The sequence below is a fragment of the Bombina bombina genome, chromosome 1 (genome assembly GCF_027579735.1).
Source record: "Bombina bombina isolate aBomBom1 chromosome 1, aBomBom1.pri, whole genome shotgun sequence".
NCBI classification, from domain to species: Eukaryota; Metazoa; Chordata; class Amphibia; order Anura; family Bombinatoridae; genus Bombina; species Bombina bombina.
The window spans coordinates 1,347,660,978-1,347,686,495 of NC_069499.1; the positions used below are offsets into that span (position 1 = coordinate 1,347,660,978).

At 41.5% G+C, this 25,518-nt stretch overlaps 1 protein-coding gene across 1 annotated transcript in view; it reads right to left on the bottom strand.

Annotated features, from left to right (window-relative positions):
- Positions 1-25,518, bottom strand: part of LOC128664776 (immunoglobulin superfamily member 11-like) — a 107,542-nt gene that overhangs the window by 10,464 nt on the left and 71,560 nt on the right. The window contains exon 6 of the mRNA XM_053719582.1: positions 14,414-14,564. Within this exon, the coding sequence (XP_053575557.1) occupies positions 14,414-14,564 (151 nt within the window). The remainder of the gene's footprint in view (positions 1-14,413; positions 14,565-25,518) is intronic.

Here is a 25,518-nt window from a genome sequence, read left to right on the forward strand (position 1 = left end):
GTCCTTTTATGGGTATTTTTCCCTGCAAGCAAGGACTGGGGTCTAGTTGTGCCCACGTCATACTGTTGAGTAAGAGTAGTTGTGGCTTTTAGCAGTTAGAAGGCAGTGAGGTAGTCCTTACTTTACTTTGATCTTTCTCTTACTACAGGTCCATGACAGGGAGCCTGCCATGACAGTACCTGCCACACCTATGTAGCTGCTTTCTGCCCTGCAGCCAGATCCACAGGTAAGTGTCTCTTCTTTTCTAGGTTAGAAAGGACAGCACTCAAGTGGATCTCATTATGGGACAGAGTTACCCTACTGTCTTGGGGTACAGTGTTGGAGTAGATTTTTATTGGGTCATTGATAATAGTTGGCACTTTAGGTATGAGGATGAGAGTTTAAGGGTTAATCTCCTAAATTCTTGGCGGTATATGTGGCTTATTAATGTTATATTGACACATATGTGGGAGTTTTTATTTTTGTTGCTGGATTTCTATTTTCACCAACAGAGGGAGCTAACAGTTTTTATTAGCTTATACAGCCGTGGGAACAAACGGCTTTTAAAAGCTTATGCAGCAGTTTGTTTGGTTTTTTTTCGCGCCTGTATTACGCAGTTTCTGTTCACAGTCACTCACGTGTCCTCCGCAGTTCCGGTTTTACCAAGCAGACTTTTGTGAGCTCAGAAAGTCAGTCTGCAGTTTGAAGAGAGGTGTTGGCTTTGTTATTCACCGATTGGACTATCTTCAGTGGCTCTAGATTTATTTACCTGACAATTCTCAGACCTTCTGCTTGCTAGTGGGATTTCAACACTGCTCCGGTAGGAACTTCAGATAGTTTGTCTGAAGTTAATTTACATTATTATTTTGCTCTTCATTATTTACTATTTTTTACAATAAAGAAAGAAAAAGATTTATTTTTAATTTTCTATTTTAGTTCCAGTTTTGTTTATTGCTAGTGGGACCTCTCCTTGTATTATGGACTCTGAACAGGATCAGCCTATCCCTCTGGATAAATGTTTGCTATGCTTAGAGAATCAGATTGCTCTACCAATGCAGTTTTGTTCCTCATGTTTAGCAAAAATGTAAAAATTTAAAGAAAAGATTCTCCCTTCTGAGCCAAGTGTTTCTCAGGATTTTGCTGTGCGTGACATGCCGCAACTTTCTCCTCATGCTTCCCAAGCCTTAGTTGTGTCTCATACTGTGCCTTCTGTGTCCTCTCAAACTCCTTGGGGTGTTTATTTACCTCTGGATTTCGGAGCTCAGATTACTTCAGCAGTGTCAGTGGCTTTATCTGCTTTCCCTACTTCGGGAAAGCGTAAGAGGAAATCTAAACATTTGCCTGCTACTAAGTTTTCTGACCCCTCTAAGACGGCATTAGCCAATATTTCTCAATTGTCTGATGAGGAAAATTCTTCAGTAGCTTCTAAAGGTGAAATCTCAGACTCTGACACTTTAGCAGAAAAATCTTTAGAATCTGAAGAAGTGAATTCTTGATTTAAGCTTGAGCACCTCCCGTTACTACTGAAGGAGGTCCTAGCTACGTTAGATGACTCTGAACCTTTCGTTTCTGTTAACCCTTTCTGGACAAGCATTTCCAGTTTATTGACCTTCCATTTGGTCTTGCCACAGCTCCCAGAATATTCACAAAGTTCCTGGGAGCACTATTGGCAGTGATCAGATCCCAGGGAATTGCAGTGGCGCCTTATCTAGATGACATTTTGGTTCAGGCGTCATCTTTTCAACTGCAAAATCTCATACAGAGATGTTGTTGTCTTTTCTATGTTCCCATGGGTGGAAGGTGAATTTGGAAAAAATTCCATCTATGTCCATCCTAGGGACAATAATAGATTCCCTCTGCATGAAAATTTTCATGACTGAGGTCAGAAAATCCAAAATTCTTGCTTCCTGCCTTTCTCTCCAGTCTATCTGTCATCCATCTGTAGCTCAATGCATGGAGGTGATTGGTTTGATGGCGGCATCCATGGACATCATTCCTTTTGCTCAGTTCCATCTGCGACTGCTGCAACTTTCTATGCTCCATCAGTGGAACAGAGACCATTCAGACGAGAATAAATCTGGACTTTCTAACAAGAGACTCTCTCTCTCATGGTGGATGTCACAGGAACATCTGTCTTGGGACACTTGCTTTCTGAGACCTTCCTGGGAGATTGTGACTTCGGAAGCCAGCCTTTCAGGCTGGTGATATGTTTGGGGTCCTCTGAAGCCTTAGGGCCTGTGGTCTCGGGAAGAGTCCTCTCTTCCCATAAACATCTTGGAGTTGAGAGGTATCTTCAATGCCCTAGTGGTGTGGCCTAAACTGTTTTTAGTCCAGTTTATCAGATTCCAGTCAGACAACATCACCTCAATGGCTTACATCAACCACCAGGGAGGGACTCGGAGTTCATTAGCCATGAAGGAGGTGACTTGGATTCTGCAGTGGGCAGAAGCCCACAAGTGTCTTCTATCTGCCATCCACATTCCAGGAGTGGACAACTGGGAGGCAGATTTTCTGAGCAGACAGACCTTTCGTCCTGGGGAGTGGGCTCTCCATCCAGAAGTATTCTCTAAGATAACCCTCAATTGGGGGGTTCCAGAGTTGGATCTGATGGTGTCCCACCAAAATGCCAAGGTTCCAAAGTATGGTTAAAGGCCAAGAGATCCTCAGGCCGTTCTGATAGAGGCCCTAGCAGTTCCTTGGAGGTTTTCTCTGGCATATCTGTTTCCTCAGTTTGCTCTCCTTCCACGAGTCATTGCTTGTATAAAACAGGAGAGAGCATCTGTGATCCTAATAGCTCCTGCATGGCCTTGCAGAATCTGGTTTGCGGATCTGGTAAGGATGTCATCTCTACCTCCTTGGATGTTACCTCAGAGGACCTTCTAATTCAGGGTCCTTTCCTCCATCCAAACCTAGATTCTCTGAAGCTAACCGCTTGGAGATTGAACGCCTAGTTCTGTCTAGACATGTTTTTTCTGAAGCGTTCATTGAAACTATGATTCAGGCTTGAAAACCTGTTACTCACAAGATTTACCATAAGATATGGCGTAAAAATCTTTATTGGAGCGAATCTAAAGCATTCTCCAGGAGACGGGTGAGGATTCCCCGGATTTTTTCTTTTCTTTAGGATGGCCTGGAGAAGGGTTTATCGGTCAGTACTCTAAAGGGTCAGATTTCTGCATTATCTATCCTTTTACACAAACATCTGGTAGACTTACCAGATGTTCAAGTCAGATGTTAGAATCAGGCCTGTGTCTATACCTGTTGCTCCCCTGTGGTTCCTTAATCTAGTTCTTAAAGTTTTGCAGCAGGCTCCGTTTGAGCCTATGCATGTTGTTGATATTAAATTGTTATCTTGGAAGGTTTTGTTTCTTCATGCTATTTCTTCCACTCGCAGAGTTTCTGAGCTTTCAGCTCTGCAGTGTGATTTCCCCGTACCTTATTTTTCATGCTGATAAGGCGGTCCTTCATACTAAATTGGGTTTTCTCCCTAAGGTGATCGAAACATTAATCAGGAAAATGTTGTTCCTTCTTTTTGTCCTAATCCTTCTTCTCATAAGGAACGACATTTGTATAACTTGGATGTTGTGGGGGCTCTAAAGTTTTACTTACAAGCTACTAAAGATTTTCAACAATCTTCTGCCCTGTTTGTTGTTTTCTTTGGTAAACGTAAGGGTCAGAAGGCCACTTCTACTACTCTGTCTCTATGGTTGAGAAGTTTGATTCATTTGGCTTATGAGACTGCTGGACAGAGAGAATTATGGCTCATTCCACTAGGGCTGTCTCCTCTTCTTGGGCTTTCAAAAATGAAGCTTGTGTAGAACAGATTTGCAAGGCGGCAACATGGTCCTCTCTGCATACTTTTTCCAAATTCTACAAATTAGATACTTTTGCCTCGGCTGAGGATTCTTTTGGGAGAAAGGTTCTTTCAGCAGTGGTGCCTTCTGTTTAAGTCCTCCTGCCTTTTTCTCCCTCCCTGTTCATTTTGTGTCCTCTAGCTTGGGTATTGGTTCCCACTAGTAATTGGAATTACTTTGTGGACTCTCCATGTCTTAGGAAAGAAAACAAAATTTATGCTTACCTGATAAATTTCATTCTTTCAAGACATGGCGAGTCCACGACCCCACCCTCTTCTTTATTGCAATTTGGCAGCTTTTTGAGTAAACCTCAGGCACCTTTTCACCCTTGTGGTTTTTCTTTTTCCATTTTCGTTCGGCTGAATGACTGTGGATTATGGTTAAGGAAAGTTATACTTAACAGCAATGCTGGGGTGCTTTTTGCCTCCTCCTGCTGGCCAGGATTTGAATATCCCTCTAGCTTCAAGTATCCTCCCACTACACACAATCCCCAGTCATTCTTTGCCTGTGTAACATTGTAGGTGATGTGCGAAGAAGGTGTCTGAAGAAATCAAGTTGTTAATCCTTTAATGGGTACTTTCCCCTGCAAGCAAGGATTGGGGTTATGCTGTGTCCATGTAATTCTCTTTAGCAAGGTAGTCTTTGTCACGGGAGACCAGCACTCTATACCATTGTTTAACTGGGATAATTTCAATGAGAAAAACGAATGGTGAAATAAATTGTACTTAATTCACTAAAAACACACAGAAGTACACAGAATACAGAAAGAACATTTGGGGCTAGGAGAAAAAACTACCCTGTTCTATCAGCCACTTTCAGTAGAATCCAGGTAAATACAAATAGTCCTCTTGCACAGTCTTGTTATTGACCCTTAGAGAGCTCTTGGGTAATTGACCCCTGTATAGTTCAGGCAGCTTGGAATAACTCTCTTTTTTCCCATGTAAAGTGGTTTTGAAAACTGCCCATCTCTCTTGTCAGCTCACAAGATGCCCCCTGGCAATGATCTTTGCAACTAATCGTAACCCAGCACACAGAGGGGCATCACTGTTAACAGCTGTCAGTCCCACCCCCTGATCACCTGCTATGATTGTAGTCAGTCTGGCTGAGGATGTACAAATGCAGCCTTTTGAAGTGCCAGATCTGAGGGAAATAAATGGAGCAGATACCACTTTTGTCCATAGAAGATTTACTGCCATAAGTAATTAACTCTCTGCTTTGAAGCAGCCTGCTCAGATAGGTAAATCAGTCTTTTAAGCAGAGACTGTGAAAATCTTTCTTTGTAAACTGGCTTGTGACATAATTTGTACAAATAGCAATACACCACTGTTATTGACATACATGCATGAGAGGCAAGCACCAAAACACAGAATAAGGGAAACCATGTGGGCCCAACCCCCCATCAGTGAGCCTGAGCACCCACTCTTCCTTTACACCTCCCCCCTAAGATAAGGGCAATGTTATGACCACCTCATTCGGCGGTTTAACTCGCCAGACCCTGCATGTGGCAACTGGCTCATTGGGGCTGTCCTGTCTGGAGTGTCCATCCGCATTTCCATGCTCACTGCTTTTTTGTGCTGAATAGAAAAATGTAATTCTTGTAATGTCAAACTCCAGCGCAGCAATTTACCGTTCTCCCCAGACACCCTTTGCAGCCAGCTCAGGGAGTTGTGATCTGTGTGAAGGTCCGGCCATACAAATAGGGCTGCAGTTTGCGTAGCGCCCACACTATGGCCAGACATTCCTTCTCAATAGTGGCATAAGCCACTTCTCTGGGTAGCAGTTTCCTGCTCAAATACACCACAAGGTGTTCACTCCCCTCCTCCCCCACCTGACTGAGCACAGCCCCTATGCCATAGTCCGAGGCATCGGTCTGCACCAAGAATTTCTTGCTGTAGTCCGGTGTGGTTAGAATTGGAGTGCTAGCCAGTGCTGTCTTCAGCACCTCAAAGGAGATTTCACAGGCATGAGACCAGGCTACCAGACTGGGGCATCACTTTTGGGTCAGATCTGTCAGGGGTTTGGCCAGTGCACTATACTGGGGCATAAATTTCATGTAATACTCTGTGGTGCCTAGGAAAGCCATAACTTGATTTCTGTTTTGGGCACTGGCCACTGAATGAGGGCTTCCACCTTAGCTGGTTCTGGCTTCAGGTGCCCACCCCCCCACCCGGTGTCCTAGGTACAATACCTCTGCCATACCCACTTGACATTTGGTTGGTTTCAGGGTCAGACCCACTTCTTGGATCTGTTTAAGCACCGCAGCTACATGTACTAAATGGGTCTCCCATGAACTACTAAACACAGCAATGTCATCCAAGTCTGCCCGAGTGTACCCCTGCATCCCCTCTCATAAGCGATTGACCAGGCGTCGGAAGGTAGCCGGGGCATTCCTCAATCCAAATGGCATCACTAGAAATTCATAGAGGCCACTTGGAGTGATGAATGATGACTTCACCCTAGCCTCTGGGGTCAGCAGAATCTGCCAGTACCCTTTGCTCAGATCCATAGTAGTCAGATACCTTGCCCCTGCAAGCTCATCCAGCAGCTCATCCATGCGGGGCATGGGGTAGGCATCTGACACTGTCTGAGCATTGAGCTGCCGATAGTCCACACAGAACTGCATGGTTCCATCCTTCTTAGGTACCAGGACTGCCGGGCTAACCCAAGGACTCTGAGACGGTCTAATTACCCCTAGGGCAAGCATCTCCTCTACTTCCCTCTCTATACTGCCTTTCACCTCTGTGGATACCCGAAAGGCACACTTGTGCAGAGGTTTCTGATCACCAGTCTCTACTGGGTGATCGGTAATATGCGTCCTGTCTGGCTTGTCTGTGAAAAGAGCCCTATACTGCTCTAACATAGCTTGCGCTTGCACATGCTGCTGTGCACTAAGCTGGGTCCCTATCTCTACCTGGGTCACTGTGCCCCCCTGCCTAGCTTCCCCTAGGAGGTCAGGTAGAGCATTGCTTACCGGGTCCTCCATCGGTGGGCTACAGATAGCCATCACTGATACCACACTCGGTGCAAAATACTCCTTAAGCATATTTATGTCCCTGTCCTTCCTGTGTTGCTATCTAACTGTACAATGTAGTTGCACTCATCCATCGCTTTGAGGACTGGGTACGGTCCAGGCCGTCATTAGTTTGTTCTGCCCAGTGGGTTTACGAACAAGCACTTGCTGACCTGGGATGAATGTATGGTCTGAGCCTCCCTGAAATTAGCTTGTGCCAACCCCATAAGCGATTCCAACCGGTCTCTGAGATCTACCACATACTGGAGCACAGACACATCAGTAGTGGTAGTCTCCCCTTCCCATCCCTCACTGAATAAGTCCAGAGGTCCCTGCACCCTGTGCCCATATAGCAGCTCAAAGGGAGAGAACCCAGTAGATTCTTGCGGTACCTCTCGGTATGCAAACAGCAAATGCTGCAGGTGAATGTCCCAGTCCTTCCCTTCAGCCTCCATAAAAACCGGCAGCATCTGCTTCAGGGTACCATTGAACCACTCACACAACCCGTTAGTTTGGGGGTGGTTAGGGGTCGTGCGCTGATGCTTCACCCTGCACGCCTCTCAGAGACACTGTAGTAATTCACTCATGAATTGCAGCTCTTGGTCAGTTAGGATCACACTAGGGAAACCTACTCTAGTAAAAAAAACTAATAGTGCCTTAGTCACTGCCTTAGCATCTATGGAGGCAAGTGCTACAGCCTCAGGGTACCGGGTGGCAAAATCCACCACCATGAGCATATAGCGTTTGCCCGACCAACTGGGAATCATAAGGGGTCCCACTAAATCCATAGCTACCCGCTGAAATGGTTCCCCAATTACCAGTAACGGGACCAGGGGTGCCTTTAAACGATCGCCTGCTTTACCCGCTCGCTGGCAGGCATCACAGGACTGGCAAAACTCTGCCACAGCCCTGGATGCCCCCGGCCAGTAGTAATGCTGCAACAGCCGGGCTCTCGTGCGAGTCACCCCCTGAGGCCCTGCTAGTGGTATGGAGTGGGCTACTTCATGCCGATACTTCATGGGGACCACTAACTGTTGCCTACCAGTCCAGACTCTATCTAGACCCACATCTGTCTGCTCCCTATAAAGAAACCCAGGTGCCATAAGAACCAGTCTGACCCCCATGGTAGAGGCATACTCGGATGCCCGAAGTCTCATGCCCTTCAAACTGGGATCAGACCGCACCACATCCCTTAACTGTGTCCCTAATTCTGGCCACCCACCCTTAGTCTCTAAGTTGGGGGACACAGGGACAGGTAACGGGGAAGATAAGTCAGTGGGCTCTAATGACTCTGGCTTACCTGCCTGGACTCCACAGAGACCTCTGGAACTTTTGGTCCCAAATGTAGGGGGATGCCGGGTTCTGTATTGGTAATCCTTGCTGACTGGCAACAGGAGTCAGCTCTGTGGTAAATACACATGTCACATGCCCCAGATCATTGCCAAGTAGAACCTCTGCATCCAATCCAGGTAATACACCCACCTCCCTCATGCCTCTTCCAGCTCCCCAATCCAAAAAGACCCTGGCAATTTGGAGGGACCGTCACCGTTCGCAGATGCTTCTACCGGACATCGTTGGGCTGCATCCCGACTGGTGCAACCTGATGCCCTTCCATCTCTGCTGTGGGGCCCCAAGGGCCAAGTACAGATCTCTATGCTGCCGCCTTCTTCAGGGTTGGTGCCACGGTTGCACTTTGTTCCTCTGTGTGTGCCAGCCACACACAGGCAACCGGCTTCACAGATGGAGTGCTTTGTCCCTGACGGGGTACCCTGTAGTTGTCATGATCTGAACAATCTGGTTGGATGTGACCCACTTTGTTGCAATGGTAACACCTCCACTCGTGCTTAAATTCTGCAGCTTTGGGGGCACCGCTTCAGCTGGCTTGGGTGCCCACGGAGCGGTATTTGTAATTGCTTTAACTGGCACAGCCACATGTTTTTTGTTAATTACTGCCCAACTAACTACAAACTCATCCCCCAGCTTAGCAGCGTCCACATGGGTTTTAGGTTTATGGTCAAAAACCCATGCCCTGACATCCTAGGGGCACTGCTGCAAAAGTTGTTCTTGGAACATTAAATCCAGCAGGGTGTGGTATTTATCGACCCCACATCCCTCCACCGACTAAATCTCATACAAGGCCATGCAAGCCCCATATTCCACGTAGGACTCTTGGGGTAACTTTTCCTCAGTCCTGAACATGCCCCTGTAAGCTTCTGAGATGAGTGCATACTGCACCAAGATCATAGCCTTCACATAGCCAAATCATCCCCATCCTCGCCAGGGATGGTCTGCAAAGTCCTTTTAGCCTTCCCAGATAACAATGGGCTTAGTCTCAAAACTCAATCCCGGGGTGGCACACGGTATCTTCAACACTGGGTCTCAAAATCTCTTAAGAACTCATCGATCTGATCCGTCCCATCAACAAATTTCCCAAAATCGTGGTGGTCCGACTGCTCCCCGTTGACATGGTGGGAGTGGGGTGCTGTTCCATGAATGGCTGCCAACATCTGAATTCACTCATCGGTTGTTGCCCCCTCTCCCCATGAGGCCAGGAGTGCGTGAGTCCAGGAGTGGTGAGTCCAGTAGCCATAGGGACTACCCCCTCCACTTTTGTTCCTAGAAGATTTACTGCCATGGGTAATTAACTCTCTGCTTTGAAGCAACCTGCTCAGATAGGTAAATCAGTCTTTTAAGCAGAGACTGTGAAAATCTTTCTTTGTACACTGGTTTGTGACATAATTTGTACAAATAGCAATACACCACTGTTCTTGACATACATGCATGAGAGGCAAGCCCCAAAACACAGAATAAGGGAAACCATGTGGGCCCAACCCCCCATCAGTGAGCCTGGGCACCCACTCTTCCGTTACAGTCTTTGCTTACATTCAAACATTTTTGCTACCCCTATAAAGAAAACCAGGATTGGTTACTCTGTTTTTTCTTTATCTACAGGTCTATGTCAGTGAGGGTTCTGTCGCACCTGTTTGCTGTACCTGCCCTACAGTGGATCCACAGGTAAGTGCTTTTTTACCTTCTAGGTGAGAAGCATGCAGCACTTAGAAGTTCCTTGTTTAAAAAAAAAAAGAAGATACTTAGAGAACAAGGTGGAGCCTTATGGGACTGAATATCCCTTTTAAAGGTTGGGGATTTATTGGGCAGCAGTTCAGGGCCCTGTTCTGTCATGTGAAGGCTTTTTTTTAATTTTGGCTATGTGGATTTGTTTGCATAAGTTTATCTTTTATTTAGTTTGGGTAATATCTCTTTAAGAAAGTTGTTGGACCGCACCTTGCGATCATGTGACCACTGTGTTACATCTTAAGAGCTGAACAGTTTGTTTCTAGCTGGCTGTTTGGAAGCCGGATTTTCAAGGGACAGACCAGATTTTGTAGCATTAGATAATTTTTCCTGCCTGTTGCTACTCTCTGATGTTTGCAGCTTTCTAGGATCTGCAGTTTGAACAGGATTTATCTGCTGGTGTGGATTGGATTCCTGGTTACCGGGTGGGTGAGTCTCTCCAGCATGGCTGGTGTGTAGAAGTGCCAGTTTTAATAATTATTTATCTATGCTTAGAATTTTATTCTAATTTTTATATTGATATAAGAATATAATGGAAATAAAGGGCTATTTTATTTACTATGAAAGACTATCCCAAGCTTTCTCTGTCATTTGATAAATGTATTTATTGTGCAGATGCCCAGGTTATACCTCCTGCGCAATTTTGTTCCCCTTGCCTTAATAAGGTTTTATTATCAAGGGATAAGGATTCCTTATCTGAGCCTTCTTTTTCTCTGAATAATGCTGTTTAGGGGTTGTCTCAGCCTTCTGTTAACATGTTTCAGTCTTTGACAGATTCACATGCAGTGCCCTGCAGTTCTTCTCAGTCAGTCTCTGAGAGTGTTTGTTAGCCTAAAGATTTTGCTGCACAGTTGATTTCTGCAGTTTCTGCAGCCCTAAGTACTTTACCTAGTTTTGGTAAAGGGAAGAGGAAATTTAAGAACTTTTCTATGGGTTCTGATTACTCCAAGACTGATTTGGTTAGTCTTTCTCAGTTATCTAGTGAGGATCATTCCTCTGCAGCTTCTGAGGGCGAGATCTCTGATTCAGAATCTGTAATTCCTAGTACAATAGATTCTGAGGAGGTTAATTTTAGATTTAAACTGGAGCATCTCTGTTTACCTTTTAAGGAGGTTTTAGCTACTTTGGATGACTCTGAAACTGTTGCAGAGGCTCCTAAAAAGGGCTAATAAACTGTATAGAGTTTTTTATGTCAAACCTAAATCTGTTTCAGATTGCATGTCTTGCATTATATCTCAGGAATGTGAGAAGCCGGGTGTTCCTTTTAACCCGTTTCCTGTGTTTAAAAGAGGTTTCCTGTGGCTGATTCAGTGTGAGATCTGTTCTTAGAGTAGAGGGCACTATATCTATCTTAGCCAAGAGAACTACTATTCCTCTCAAGGATAATTCCTCTTTTAGAGACCCTATGGATAAGAATCTGGAGAGTTATTTAAAAAAAGATTTTCCTTCATCAGGGTTTGCAGTGGCAACCAGTTGCTACTATTGCGACAGTTGCTGGTCCAGCCTCTTATTGGTGTGACTCTTTGTCTGATCTAATTTCAGAGGAAACTACTATAGAGGAGATTCAGGATAGGATCAAGACTTTAAAGCTGTCTAATACTTTTATCTGTGATGCCAGTATGCAAGTTGTTAGTCTGGGAGCCAAGATTACTAGTTTTGCGATACTAGCCCTTTTGGTTAAAGTCTTGGTTTGCGGATGTGGTTTCTAAATCCAAGCTTCTGTCTCTACCTTTTAAGGGTAAGACTTTATTTGGTACTGGTCTGGCAGAGATCATTTCCATGGTTACTGGTGGAAAGTGAGTTTTTTTACCACAGGATAAGAAGAATAGACCCAAGGGTCGTCGGACTTTTAATTTTCGTTCCTTTTGTAACGTCAAGGGACAGAGATCTTCCTTGTCTTCTAAATCTGAGCAAGCCAAGACTTCTTGGAGAGCTAGCCATCCCTGGAACAAGGGTAAGCAATCCAGAAAGCCTTCTGCTAGGCTAAGTCAGCATAAAGGGGCTGCCCCAGATCCAGTTCTGAATCAGGTAGGGGGCAGGCTTTCCTTTTTTCAGCAGTCTTGGATTCACGACGTTCCAGATCATTGGGTAGTGGATGTAGGCTCCCAGGGATACAGGATAGGATTCAAATCTTGTCCCCCCAGGGACAGATTCCTATTATCAAGATTATCTGTAAACCCGGTAAAGGGAGATGCCTTCTTAAACTGCGTAAAGGATTTGTCCTCTCTGGGAGTGATTATCCCAGTTCCTCTAGCAGAATAGGGTCAGGGATTTTATTCAAATCTTTTTGTAGTTCCCAAAAGGAGGGAACTTTTCGACCCATTCTAGACTTAAAGTCTATCAACAAGTTTCTCAAGGTCCCGTCCTTCAAAGATCAAGAGATCCTCAAGCAGCTCTGGTAGATGTCCTGGCAGTGCCATGGGATTTCGGTCTAATTTATCTGTTTCCTCCATTTGCCCTCCTTCCTCGGGTGATAGCTCGTATCAAATAGGAGTAGGCTTTGGTGATTCTAATAGCTCCAGCGTGGCCTTGCAGAACTTGGTTTGTGGACCTAGTGAGGATGTTGTCATTTCTCCCATGGAAATTGCCTCTGAGGAAGGATCTTCTACTTCAGGGTCCCTTCCTCCATCTGAACTTAGTCTCTCTGAAGCTGACTGCTTGGAGATGGAACACTTAGTCTTGTCCAGACGAGGTTTTTTCTGTGAAAGTTATTGAGACTATGATTCAGGCTTGTAAGCCTGTTAACTCGCAAGATTTATTATAGGGTATGGCGTAAATACCTTCATTGGTGTGGATCTTGGGGTTTTTCTTGGAGTCAGATGAGAATTCCACATATTCTGTCCTTTATTCAGGAGGGCCTGGAGAAGCGTTTATCAGTCAGTACCCTAAAGGGTCAGATTTCGGCTGTCAATTCTTCTGCAGAAGCGTCTGGCAATCTTGCCAGATGTTCAGTCTTTTGTGCAGGCTTTGGTTAGAATCAGGCCTGTGTTTAGGTCAATTGCTTCTCCTTGGAGTCTTAATCTGGTTCTTAAAGTTCTGTAGCAGGCTCCATTTGAGCCTATGCATTCTGTTTATATCAAGTTATTGTCCTGGAAAGTTTTATTTCTGCTGGCAATTTCCTCTGCCCGTAGAGTTTCGGAGCTTTCGGCTCTACAGTGTGATTCTCCTTATCCTATTCGTCATGTGGATAAGGCGGTTCTCCGTACTAAATTTATTATTTCTACCTAAGGTGGTCTCGGAACGCATTATTAACCAAGAAATTGATGTTCCTTCATTTTGTCCTTATCCTTCCTCTAAGAAGGAGTGGTTATTGCACAATCTGGATTTGTGCATGCTTTAAGGTTCTATTTACAGGCTACAAAATATTTACATCAATCTTCTGCTCTTTTTGTTGTCTTTTCTGGTAAACGGAGAGGTCAGAAGGCCACTTCTTCTACTCTCTCCTTCTGGTTGAGAAGTGTTATTTGATTGGCTTATGAGACAGCTGGACAGCAACCTCCAGAGAAAATTATGGCACACTGCACTAGAGCTGTCGCTTCCTCTTGAGCCTTTACGAATGATGCTTCTATGAAACAGATTTGCAAGGCAGCCACTTGGTCATTACATACTTTTTCCAAATTTTAAAAATTTGATGTTTTTGTCTCAGCTGAGGCTTCTTTTGGGTGGAAAGTTCTTCAAGTGGTGGTGCCTTCCGTTTAGGTTTACCTGTCTTGTGTATCCCTCCCTTCCATTCTGTGGACTCTAGCTTTGGTATTGGTTCCCACTAGTAATTGAATGGAATCGTGGACTCTCCATGCCATTGGAAAGAAAACATAATTTATACTTACCTGATAAATTCTTTTCTTTCCTGGCATGGAGAGTCCACAAGCCGCCCTTATTTTTAAGACAGCTTTTTGTAAGTTTTCTAAACTCTATACCCTTTGTGTCTTCTTCTCTTTCCATAATTCCTCGGCTGAATGACTCGGGATTGTGGGTAGTCGTAGGATACTTGAAGCTTTGCTGGGGTGTTCTTTGCCTCCACCTGGTGGCCAGGAGTTGAATTCCCACTAGTAATTTAATGGATTCGTGGACTCTCCATGCCAGGAAAGAAAAGAATGTATCAGGTAAGTATAAATTATGTTTTTCCAGAGCTGTATATACATATGTACACACATAATACAGTATGGGTATTAGTTGTTTTTTTCACTCTTTGTGCTCTATTGAAGTCTAGGGGAAGAATACTTTAATGCAGTCACAATATCTGAAGTTCAACTCTTTGCATGCGTTGGGTTTTGCTCGCCGGCTACCTTTTTACTTTTAATTTGTAAAAAGTTTACCTCTAGTAAAGTTAACGCACGAGTGAGACCGCTATAAATAGCCCTTAATGGGGTATTTAACCATTAATAACATTTTCATTTTTTCCCAAATACTTTTTAGGCCAATAGACCCTTCGTTAAGATATTCTCTAAAATGAGCCTGTGTGTCCTCTGGAGATGTTCCTTATATTAGCACTAACCTGTTGTTGTTACACATCTCATCTGCCTCCTGGTCCTTTCCTCGGCTCTGATGGTGTAAGCATAACACCAGAGCAAATAGAGCCAAAAGTACCAGGCCCATAAACAAAGTTATTGTGACACCAACAATAATACCCAGAGTTCCCAGCATTGCTAAAGAAAAATAAAGAAATAAAAGGTAAAACATTACAATGTGGAGTTCTTCTTTGAGATGAACGGAAAATTAAAATGAAAGAGATATTAAACTTAATAAATGCTAGACACAATGAAGTATTTAAAGGGACACTCAGGTTAAATTAAATTTTCCTCAATTCAGATACAGCATGTAATTTTAAACAACTTTCCAATTTACTTCCATTAAAAAAAATGTGCACAGTCTTTTATATTTACAATTTTTGAGTCACCAGATCTTACTGAGCATGTGCAGGAATTCACAGACTATACATATATGCATTTGTGATTGGCTGATTGCTATCACATGGTACAAGGGGAGTGGAAATATACATAACTTTGACATTTGTTATAAAAAAATCTACTACTCATTTGAAGTTCAGACTAAGTGCTATTGCATTGTCTTGTAATCTTGCATTTGTTGATTATGCAAATCTAATGTGTTGACTGGTCCTTTAAAACAAATATTACCCTTAGAATAATTTTCAGATGTATTTTTAAAATATATTAGTTTTTAAGTACTAAAAATAATATGTGTAAAGTGTTATTGTGCATAAAGTCATAGTGCTTGGGAGGGTGTATACGGCAGCCTTTGAGTGCCATAATTGTTTTTATTGGGGGGAATGCTTAGGGGATGATGGACTGGGGTAACTGAGTGATGGAATCCTGGTTAGTGTTTATGTGGCAGAAGGTAGCATGGATGGGTCATGGGATCTCTCTAATATAGGTATAACACAGTTCCACTGACACCTAAATATTATAGATAACCACAGAGTGCAGGAGATCATTTAAATGTCATCTATCCTGTCATGTGACTTATGTTAGAACACAAGTTAAGGCAGCTGTAACATAAAGGAATATTGCTAAGGCTAACAGCTAGGGATGGGCAAATGTTTCTAAAAATTCAAAATTTAAAACGAATTTTGATACATTCGTTCGTTCTAATCGAATTTCGAATGTTTATATAACATTCTAACATTCTATTTTCAAATTTTAGTTTTCGTATTTTTCAATAACATTCGAAAATATGTGTTCGAATTATAGAATGTTTAGCTATGTATTTTATATTACATTCAATTTGTAATTTAATATTCAAATTCGAATGTGACATTCAAATTCGAATGTCACTTTCAAATTCAAAATAGTATTTCTAGTCTAAAACTGTGTTGTATAAATGTAATATTCTAATTCAAATGTCACATTCGAATTCAAAATAGTATTTCTAGTCTACAACTGTGTTGTATAAATGTAACATTCGAATTTGAAATATTTCTAGTCTAATACTGTGTTTTATAAATGTAATATTCAAATTTGAATGTCACATTCAAATTCAAAATAGTATTTCTAGTCTACAACTGTGTTGTATAAATGTAATATTTGAAAAATAGTATTTCTAGTCTACAACTGTGTTGTATAAATGTAATATTTGAATTAGAATGTAGCATTCAAATTTCAAAGAGTATTTTTAGTCTACAACTGTGTTTTAGAAATGTAATATTCGAATTCGAAAGTGATATTCAAAAACTGTAAATAACATTCGATAATCAAATTTCTACAATAACATTTGTTCTAACATTCGAATTTGAATATAAACACATTCGCCCATCCCTACTAACAGCTATTAGTGTGTTCTAGATGTGAAAATAAGATGATATGAGTTTGGGTATATTTTAGCACCACAATTCAATTTTCATACGACCAGAAGTGCCTGAACATATCACTTGAATCACAAAAATTGCAACAGAATTGTGATCTAATCTTGTGCATTATCAATAGAGCCTATGGTATGTTTTTCTGGGGAATACTCCCATGTTCTATTATTACTTTAATTGCTATCGGTTTGCTCATCTGGGTTTTCTTAAAGGGGCAGTATACACCAATTTTCATTTAACTGCATGTAATAGACACTACTATAAAGAAGAATATGCACAGATACTGATCTATTTATCCAGTATAAAACCGTTTAAAAACTTACTTAGAAGCTCCCAGTTTAGCTCTGTTAAAAAGATAGCTGGAACATCCACTGCAAGTGGGAAATAGCAGACACTCCCCCTCCCTCTGCATATGAAAAGACACTTTACACAAACAGGAGCATGCTGGAATAGGTATACATCAGTATTCTCCTAAAACTTTGGGGCTTGGTTAGGAGTCTGAACAGAGGCGTGACTAGAAACCACGGGGCCCAGGTGCAAGAATCTAAGAAGGGCCCACCACCACCCCTCCCTCCTCCAAAAAAAGGTGAATTTAATACCATTTTTATATATATATTTAACACAGAAAAAAATGTTTTAGATTACTTGTCTGCAAAAGGAGGTACCCTGTGCCCACAGTCTGTGAGATGGTCTGACCCCCTATTACTATATATATATATAGTGACACTATTTAACCCCCCAGTACTGTATATAGTAAGTTAGTGACACAGTCTGTAATCTGCCGGTGAGATGGCTGGCCTGACCCTACCCGTCCAGTACTTTATAAAGTGACCACAGTAGTCAGTGACATGGTCCACCCCCCCATACTGTATATAGTGGTACTGTATAGTGACACTGTTTACCACTTCCCCCCATGCTGTAGTAGCTGTAGTAACAAGGTGAGTAATTTGGTGGTTCCACAAACATACACAAACACACATACATGCATAAATACACACACTGTCACATACATACACACACACACACACACCATACACACACATAAACACCAATGGGTAAAACAGAAACACTAACCCCTTTAGTCATGTCACACTCACATGATATCAGTGCAGGCAGTGGTAGGTTAACATATTTTATTAAAAAAAAAAATATTTAAAAAAAAAATCTTTTTTTTTTTTTTTTTTTTAAGCTGGGCCCCCACCCTCAGGGGCCCAGTCGCACCTGCGACCTCTGCACCCCTTGTAGTTTCGCCCCTGAGTCTGAAAATTAGCCCAATGTTATTTAAAAATAAGCAAAACTATACTTTTTTTTTTTTTAAAAAAGAAAAGCTGTATAGGCTATATAAATGGATCATCTACAAAACATGTATGCAAAGAAAATCTAGTGTATAATGTCCCTTTAACAACAACATTATATAGTTTGCACATACATAAGTACTGTCTGCTATTAGATGTTTTGAAGGTTTTAGAAATATGTAGCTGTGTTAAAGGGATATGATTTTGTGCATCCATAGAATGGGCAGAAAAAGAAGATAAATATCATATTATATTTGTGAATCAACATTTGCCATTTATTTGATCAAATGCCCATTTGTGAAAATTTACATAGATGAAATGACACGTAAAATTAGGGAAAGCTTAAATCAATATAAGTCCAACATTAGAAAAGGTGATAAGCAAGCCCCTGTTGCATGCCATTTTCTTGAATTTGGTAAATTATTGATGATGTTGATGTCCCTAGAGCAGGGGGTGATAGAGAAAGATATCTTAAACAGAGGGAGGCATTTTGGATACATAGATTAGAGTCTATGTAGCCCAAAGGCCTTAATAGAGAATTTAATTTATCTGCATTTTTTTTAAATAGTTTTTCTTTTGAAAATAATTCCTTGGTCTCAATTGTTGTCCCTATTCCAATAATTTTGTTAAATTAATAATAAGAATACTTTCAATATGCCTGTCATATACATAGTGAGATTTGGCAAAACAATTTGGGCTAGATTATGAGTGGAGTGCAAAATTGCGCTTTCGTGAGTGTGATATGCTCTCCACTCAGTAATACCAGCACACGCAAATGTGATGTTGCGTTCTTATTGCCTGGAAGCATTGTGCACTTCCATAGGCTCCATAGACCACAATGTAAAGGCACTTTTCAGTGCCTTTCTTTTTCCTAACACACCATATCCCCTAACTTTAACCCCTTATAACTGTTTTGTGCAGTTTTTTTAATTGAAAAATAAAGATGCTACTATTTTTTATTTTATGAAGGGAACTGTACGCTTTTTGGGGGGGGCAATTGGGGGAAATTTTTGATAATGGTAATGGTTGATAATGATAATAGTAATAATGATGTATATACCAAGTGATTCAGCACCGGGTTCCAGTGGGAGGAGCTAGGGTGCAGGCGCAAAAAACTGGTCACTGAGATCTGAACGCCAAGCAGGAGCTTTCTGACATGAGCACGCCGATACTCTAAGCACTGTGCATTTTCCCTAGGGGAGAACAAGGTTCGCTGGGACATCCCGCTTCTCAACATACACTGCGGGTTGCAGAGCCCACAAAAGGGAGGAAAGCATACAGCTTAATAAACGGACCAGACGGTCTAAGACTGGAAAACTGACTGGCTAAAATACGCGCTGTAAGCTCAGAATACCTCATTCTGGGGCCGGACCTCTAAAGAATAGCTGTATTGTCCTCTGGCCGGGACACAGCATCTTCAACACAAGCTAAGTACTCTTTAAACTACATGTTTGGTAGATTGACTTGCTGGCTGATGATTAGTGGTCTTTAGACTGTGTGACGAGTCAACATAGACATAGACACACTAACAGACCATCTACTTAAAGTGCCAGGCAGATATTACTCATAAAGGATTGGTAAAATTTACTGAGCTCTTTTTTTCTAGGTAAAGAGTGGGGGTCGTTTAAGGTTTTTGGAATGGGGGCTAAAGCTTATGGGGAAGTGAAAACCCTTATTGCGTAGAGCTTTATGTATGAAACTACACCTTCCACATAAAGTGCCAGGAGAGAGTGAATGAGACAAATGTGTTCCACTAAATATTGGCTAAAGAATACCTTATAAACTCCCTGAATTTAGTACAAGGTGACAAGCCAAATACATCACAAATTGTTCTCTATGTTTTGTCAACCTGATATGATGGCTGAAGATTAGTGGCCTTGCTGATCCAGGTGTGTTGATAGATACACTACACAAGAGTATTTCTTAAAGGGCCAGGAATATGTTTCATACAATAGGCTGATAAAATCAATTAAACCTATTACTCAGCTGAAGAATGGGGTCTGTTTAAAAGGCATCAGATTAGGCGCTGAGGCACACTGGGATGTACAAGTGTCTGGTGCTTGGTTTTTTTTATGCGTGTGACCATATCTCCCATACAAGGGCCAGGAGAAAACGGACAACTAACTGAAGTTTGGGATCTTCTATAGTTTTAAAAAAAGCTATTGGTCCCGCGCCAACTATGCCCCTATAAGCCTAAGGGTGGTGGCACCTAGTTACCACCAGGGAGATAATAAGGTATATAGATGTGGAATCCCCCAGGCGCCTATCTGACGGAGGCAAAGGGGAGAACAATGATGATTGTCAGGCAGTTTGCTTATAGTTAAAAGCTGAGATCTTTAATATGAACAGTTCAATGTACACAAAAATAATTAAATAATCATGGATCCATGTAAAAATTAAAAATACACAGTAAAAATACACAGTAAAAACAATAAAAATAAAAACAATAAGAACAATAAACATCCAAAATTACATTGGTTGTGAACAATAAAATGACATAGGTTGCAGACAAAAGAAAGTATTGGAACCCACGGCGGGGTAAAGTGGAAAAAATGTTAAAGTGCGTGAGAAAAAATTAAAAATTAAAAACGTTGAAAAACAGGTGTGGAAAACTTCTTATGTTAAAAAGGCGATCTGCACAGTTCCTCAAAGGTATAGTGAACCTAAATGTGGAGAAGATGGGTGTTGCGTGTCAAATCAAAATATGAATGTTCCAAGTGGTAAAAAAATCAAAAAGAACAAAAATCTCAAATCCAGTAGTGAAAAATTAAAAAATGAAAACAACGTGAAAAAAAGGGTATCTGAATCACACAGCGGTGAAAGTGCATAAACAAATGTAGCAGAGGTTGTGTCACAAAGTGGTTTAAAAAATTTTCTTAATTTTTGTTGCTCTGGGGTTCCCGGAGTGTATAAAGTGTGAAAGAGATTTCAAATGCTGATAATCCGATAATAACCTAGAAATAAATAAAAAACAACAACATAGCGCAATAACGTTTTTACAGTGTTAGTAATAGAGGAAATAGGCTTACCAATCAGTCAACGCGTTTTGGCCCGTGATAGGCCTTTATCAAGACTCTTAGGTTAGCTTAGGTTTTATTTTTATTTCACAGGTTAGTTTGTATTTATTTTAACTAGGTAGACTAGTTAGTAAATAGTTATTAACTATTTACAAACTACCTAGTTAAAATAAATACAAATTTACCTGTAAAATACCTAACCTGCCTTACATTAAAACCTAACATTACAATAAAATAAATTAAATTAATAAAATACAATTATCTAAATTACAAAATAAATAAACACTAAATTACACAAAATAAAAAACGAAATTATCAAAAATAAAAATGAATTACTCCTAATCTAATAGCCCTATTAAAATAAAAAAGCCCCCCCAAAATAAAAGAAAAACCCTAGCCTACACTAAACTGCCAATGACCCTTAAAAGGGCCTTTTGCGGGGCATTGCCCCAAAGAAATCAGCTCTTTGACCTGTTAAAAAAATGCAAACACCCCCCAACAGTAAAACCCACCACCCACACAAACAAACCCCCCAAATAAAACCCTGAAAAGGGCATTTGGATGGGCATTGCCCTTAAAAGGGCATTTAGCTCTTTTACATTGCCCAAACCCTAAGCTAAAAATAAAACCCACCCAATAAACCCATAAAAAAACACTAACCCCCGACGATCCACTTACAGTTTTTGAAGACCGGACATCCATCCTCATCCAAGCGGGCAGAAGTCTTCATCCAGACGGCATCTTCTATCTTCATCCATCCAGCGCGGAGCGGGTCCATCTTCAAGAAATCCGGCGTGGAGCATCTTCTTCTTACGATCACCGCTGGAAAATGAAGGTTCCCTTTAAGTGACGTCATCCAAAATGGCGTCCCTTACATTCCGATTGGCTGATAGAATTCTATCAGCCCATAGGAATTAAAGGGGAAAAAATCATATTGGTTGTTGCAATCAGTCAATAGGATTGAGCTTTAATCCTATTGGCTGTTCCAATCAGCCAATAGGATGAAAGCTCAATCCTATTGGCTGATTGCAACAGCCAATATGATTTTTTCCTCTTTAATTCCTATTGGCTGATAGAATTCTGTCAGCCAATCGGAATGTAAGGAACACCATCTTGGATGACGTCACTTAAAGGGAAACTTCATTTTCCAGCAATGATCGTAAGAAGAGGATCTCCGTGCCGGATGTCTTGAAGATGGACCCGTTTGGTTGGGGTTTGGTTGGGTGGGTGGTGGTTTTTTACTGTTGGGGAGTGTTTGTATTTTTTTTTAACAGGTAAAAGAGCTGATTTCTTTGGGGCAATGCTCCGCAAAAGGCCCTTTTAAGGGCCATTGGCAGTTTAGTGTAGGCTAGGGTTTTTTTTTTATTTTGGGGGGGCTTTTTTAGTTTGATAGGGCTATTAGATTAGGAGTAATTCGTTTTTATTTTGATAATTTCATTTTTTATTTTGTGTAATTTAGTGTTTATTTTTTTGGTAATTTAGATAATTGTATTTTATTAATTTAATTTATTTTATTTTATTGTAATGTTAGGTTTTAGTGTAAGGCAGGTTAGGTTTTATTTTTCAGGTAAATTTGTATTTATTTTAATTAGGTAGTTAGTAAATAGTTAATAACTATTTACTAACTAGTCTACCTAGTTAAAATAAATACAAACTGACCTGTGAAATAAAAATAAAACCTAGGCTAGCTAGCTGTTAGAGAAGATGTGTTTATACATAGCTCCTGCCATATATGCAGATAAAATAGCAAAAAGCCATGATTTTGCCTTCAAAGGATAGAATTTCGACTTGCCTGCAATCTGGAGAGCAGCTAGGCTATTAATTGTTCAGAATAAGAGACTTACAAGTGCCGGCTGACTTCGGTCACATTACGGTACCGGGCCTACAGGTCAGGATTGACACAGCAGGGGTGGCCTCTCCTCCCGCTTTCATTGAGTGCAACGGCTGAGCCATTTGTGTCGGAGGGCACCCAGAGTATTAGTGGTGAGGACATGGGTGTCAGACCGGTCGCTTGGGTAATAGCCCCATGAGCAGTACCTCTCTTGGCACCTTCTAGCGACATCCTCTGCATCAACACTTACCGCATCGGTGGGTCTCCCATACTTTACTGCCCAGACAAGGGACATAAGCTGGAGCGACAAACAGCCGGGAGGGGGAAGGAGACAGAGGATAGCCGATTGAAGGTCTAGACGACGCCTAGCGCAAACTGCCATTTTGGTTCAGCAAGTAAGTGTGTAGTGTATCACACGCTTTCACAGGGCCCAGATCATGGAGGAGTTGAGCGCATTATTTTGAAACTTATGGCAGACTTTGAAAGGAAGTTCTGCGAGAGGGCAGATAAAATTATTGCTGCGCAACAGAGAGGTGTCCTGATCCGCAGTCCGTTGCTCAGCCTTGGGGTGCAGGAAGCAGCTACTGAGGTGAGAGATACCCCATGTCCGCAGATAGTGTCACAAACGACATGTAAACCCAAGCCAGAGGAAGGAGATAACATAAGGTGGGAGCTGCAGAAGACCATAGTGGACCTCTCCAATGTGATCTCTACTAACCCACGGAAAGTTATGTACGGTCAGCATATGGACACTGCAAGGCTGTTTGGGATACATGATAGGGACTATTACAAACAAAAACCGCTTGTCCTCAACCTACAGTGGAACTGCCTCTATAGATCTGGCATAGGATAGACATGCCCCCATTGCTGCGACTTACCATTGAGAGCTAAAAATCCTGTAATTTAATGATGGCCTCAAAGCCTGAAATATTTGTTTTGTGACTCATGTAAAGTGGCCTCCTTTTTAGCTATCATCTTCCCTAGTTGCATGTACGGACCCTATTCTTTCGTTCCCTGGAGCTTTTCTTGGGCATGTGCCTTGTTTATGGATTACTATATTTGATGCAATGACTGTTTATTACCCAGTCCATGTACTATCTCTAATGCTTCCCATTGCATTGTTACTGTTCTTTTTAAATATGCAAAGTGGGTTCTATAGGCAACCTCAAGTAACAATGATATTTATCAGTGCCTATATGCCTATGTGGACTACACTGTACTTCTGAAAGAGTTTTGTGGTCACTTATCTATATAATTTACCGCCTTCGTTATTAAGAATAGTTCATTCTCTGCATGGTTCCTAGGAGGGGTAGCGGGTACCCACATGTGACTTTGGCTTAAGTAAGGGCCATGGAATATTTTAAGTTTGCTCTGTCCGCTGCCGAGGCAGAGTGATATGTTCAGACCCTCTCTTTGCCCCTCCTTGGTGGTGTGGAAGAATATACCTAAACTTTATTCTACCTATATGAAAATACTAGACTATGGTGATAATAACGCTAATATGAAAGGCCACCATGTTGTGGAGTTATCCTCCAATGTAGCTCACAGCAGACTATGTCCAAATGTACCCCCATGTACTCCAAATAGCAGGGCCAGATTTATCTTTGGGCGCAGGGGCAGTATTTGTGGGGAAACCATTTGGTATGTGTTGCCATATATACTATATACTAGAGATAGAGATGTTCTGTGCTATTATGAGATGGGGTCTGGTCGTCTTATGTTAACCCTTACAGCATCTAGTATAATAGATAATACCTAATCCTGCTCCAACTGACTCAGAAACTTTAATCAAACAACTTACTGACATGTTTATGCCCCAATTTATTCAAATTAGACAAGGGTTAGACACATTATCTAATGAAGTTAAATCAATTCAAAATTGTATTACCGAGGCAGAACAAAGAATATCAGATATTGAAGATAAGGCAAATATTCATGAAACAGACATAGGCAAGATGAAATAACTAATTGAATCATTAAAAGCCAAGGTAGATGATCTTTTGAGTTTTGCAATATATTTCTCCCAAATTTATTAGGTATTTATTAGATATACAAAATATTACTATTGAGAGACTACATAGAATTAGGTTAATCAGACATAATGTAAATGGTAAACCTTTACCTAGACCTGTTATTATGAAGTGTCTTAACTATTAGGACAAGGTCAAAATACTTAAAGCTTATAAAAGACTAGAAAACACTCTATCTATTGAGGGGAGTAAATTCTTTATTTTTCAGGATTTCTCTGCTGACAGTCACCTAGATCAGTGTTTTTGAACCAGTGTGCCGTGGCACACTAGTGTGCCATGAGAGATCCTCAGGTGTGCCGCGGCAGACTGACAACAGTGTGACATATTTTTAAAATGTTGCTTGTTTTTTACTCCCAGTGCAGGGGTGTCCCTCTTTCAAATTTTGAAATATTGGGAGGTATGTGGCTCATCAGACAGACAGACACCATTTACAACCATGACATATTGACATTCATTCACAGACAATCATTATGATTGTTTGTGAATGAATGTCAGTATGTCACGTATAGTGTGTAGGAGGCATGGCATAGGAGGCATGGCATCACAGCACAATACATACAGTGTGTTTGTGTGTATATATATATATATATATATATTCTGTATTAGGCTACAATGTTTGATTTTTTAAAATTTTGGGATGGTGGTGTGCCACAGGATTTTTTAAAGTAAAAAAGTGTGCCACGGCAAAAAAAATGGTTGAAAATCACTGACCTAGATTACGAGTTATGCGCGCTATAGGGAAATTAACGAACGCAACAAAAGTTGCTTTATTTAACCCTCTATATCGCAGCCATTACAAGTTTTGAAACAGCCGGCTTGTAAGTGCGATATGGTTGTTTTAAGCTCCATACCGCACACAATTCAAGCGCTGTTTTGACGTGCTCGTGCACGCTTTCCCCATAGACATCAATGGGGAGAAGGTGCCAGAAAAAAACCTAACACCTGAAGCGCGGAATGAAAAGCTCCGTAACGCAGCCCCATTGATGTCTATGGGGAGAAAAAAGTTATGTTTAAACCTAACACCCTAACATAAACCCTAAGTATAAACACCCCTAATATGCTGCCCCCGACATCGCCGACAGCTACATAATATTATTAACCCTTAATCTGG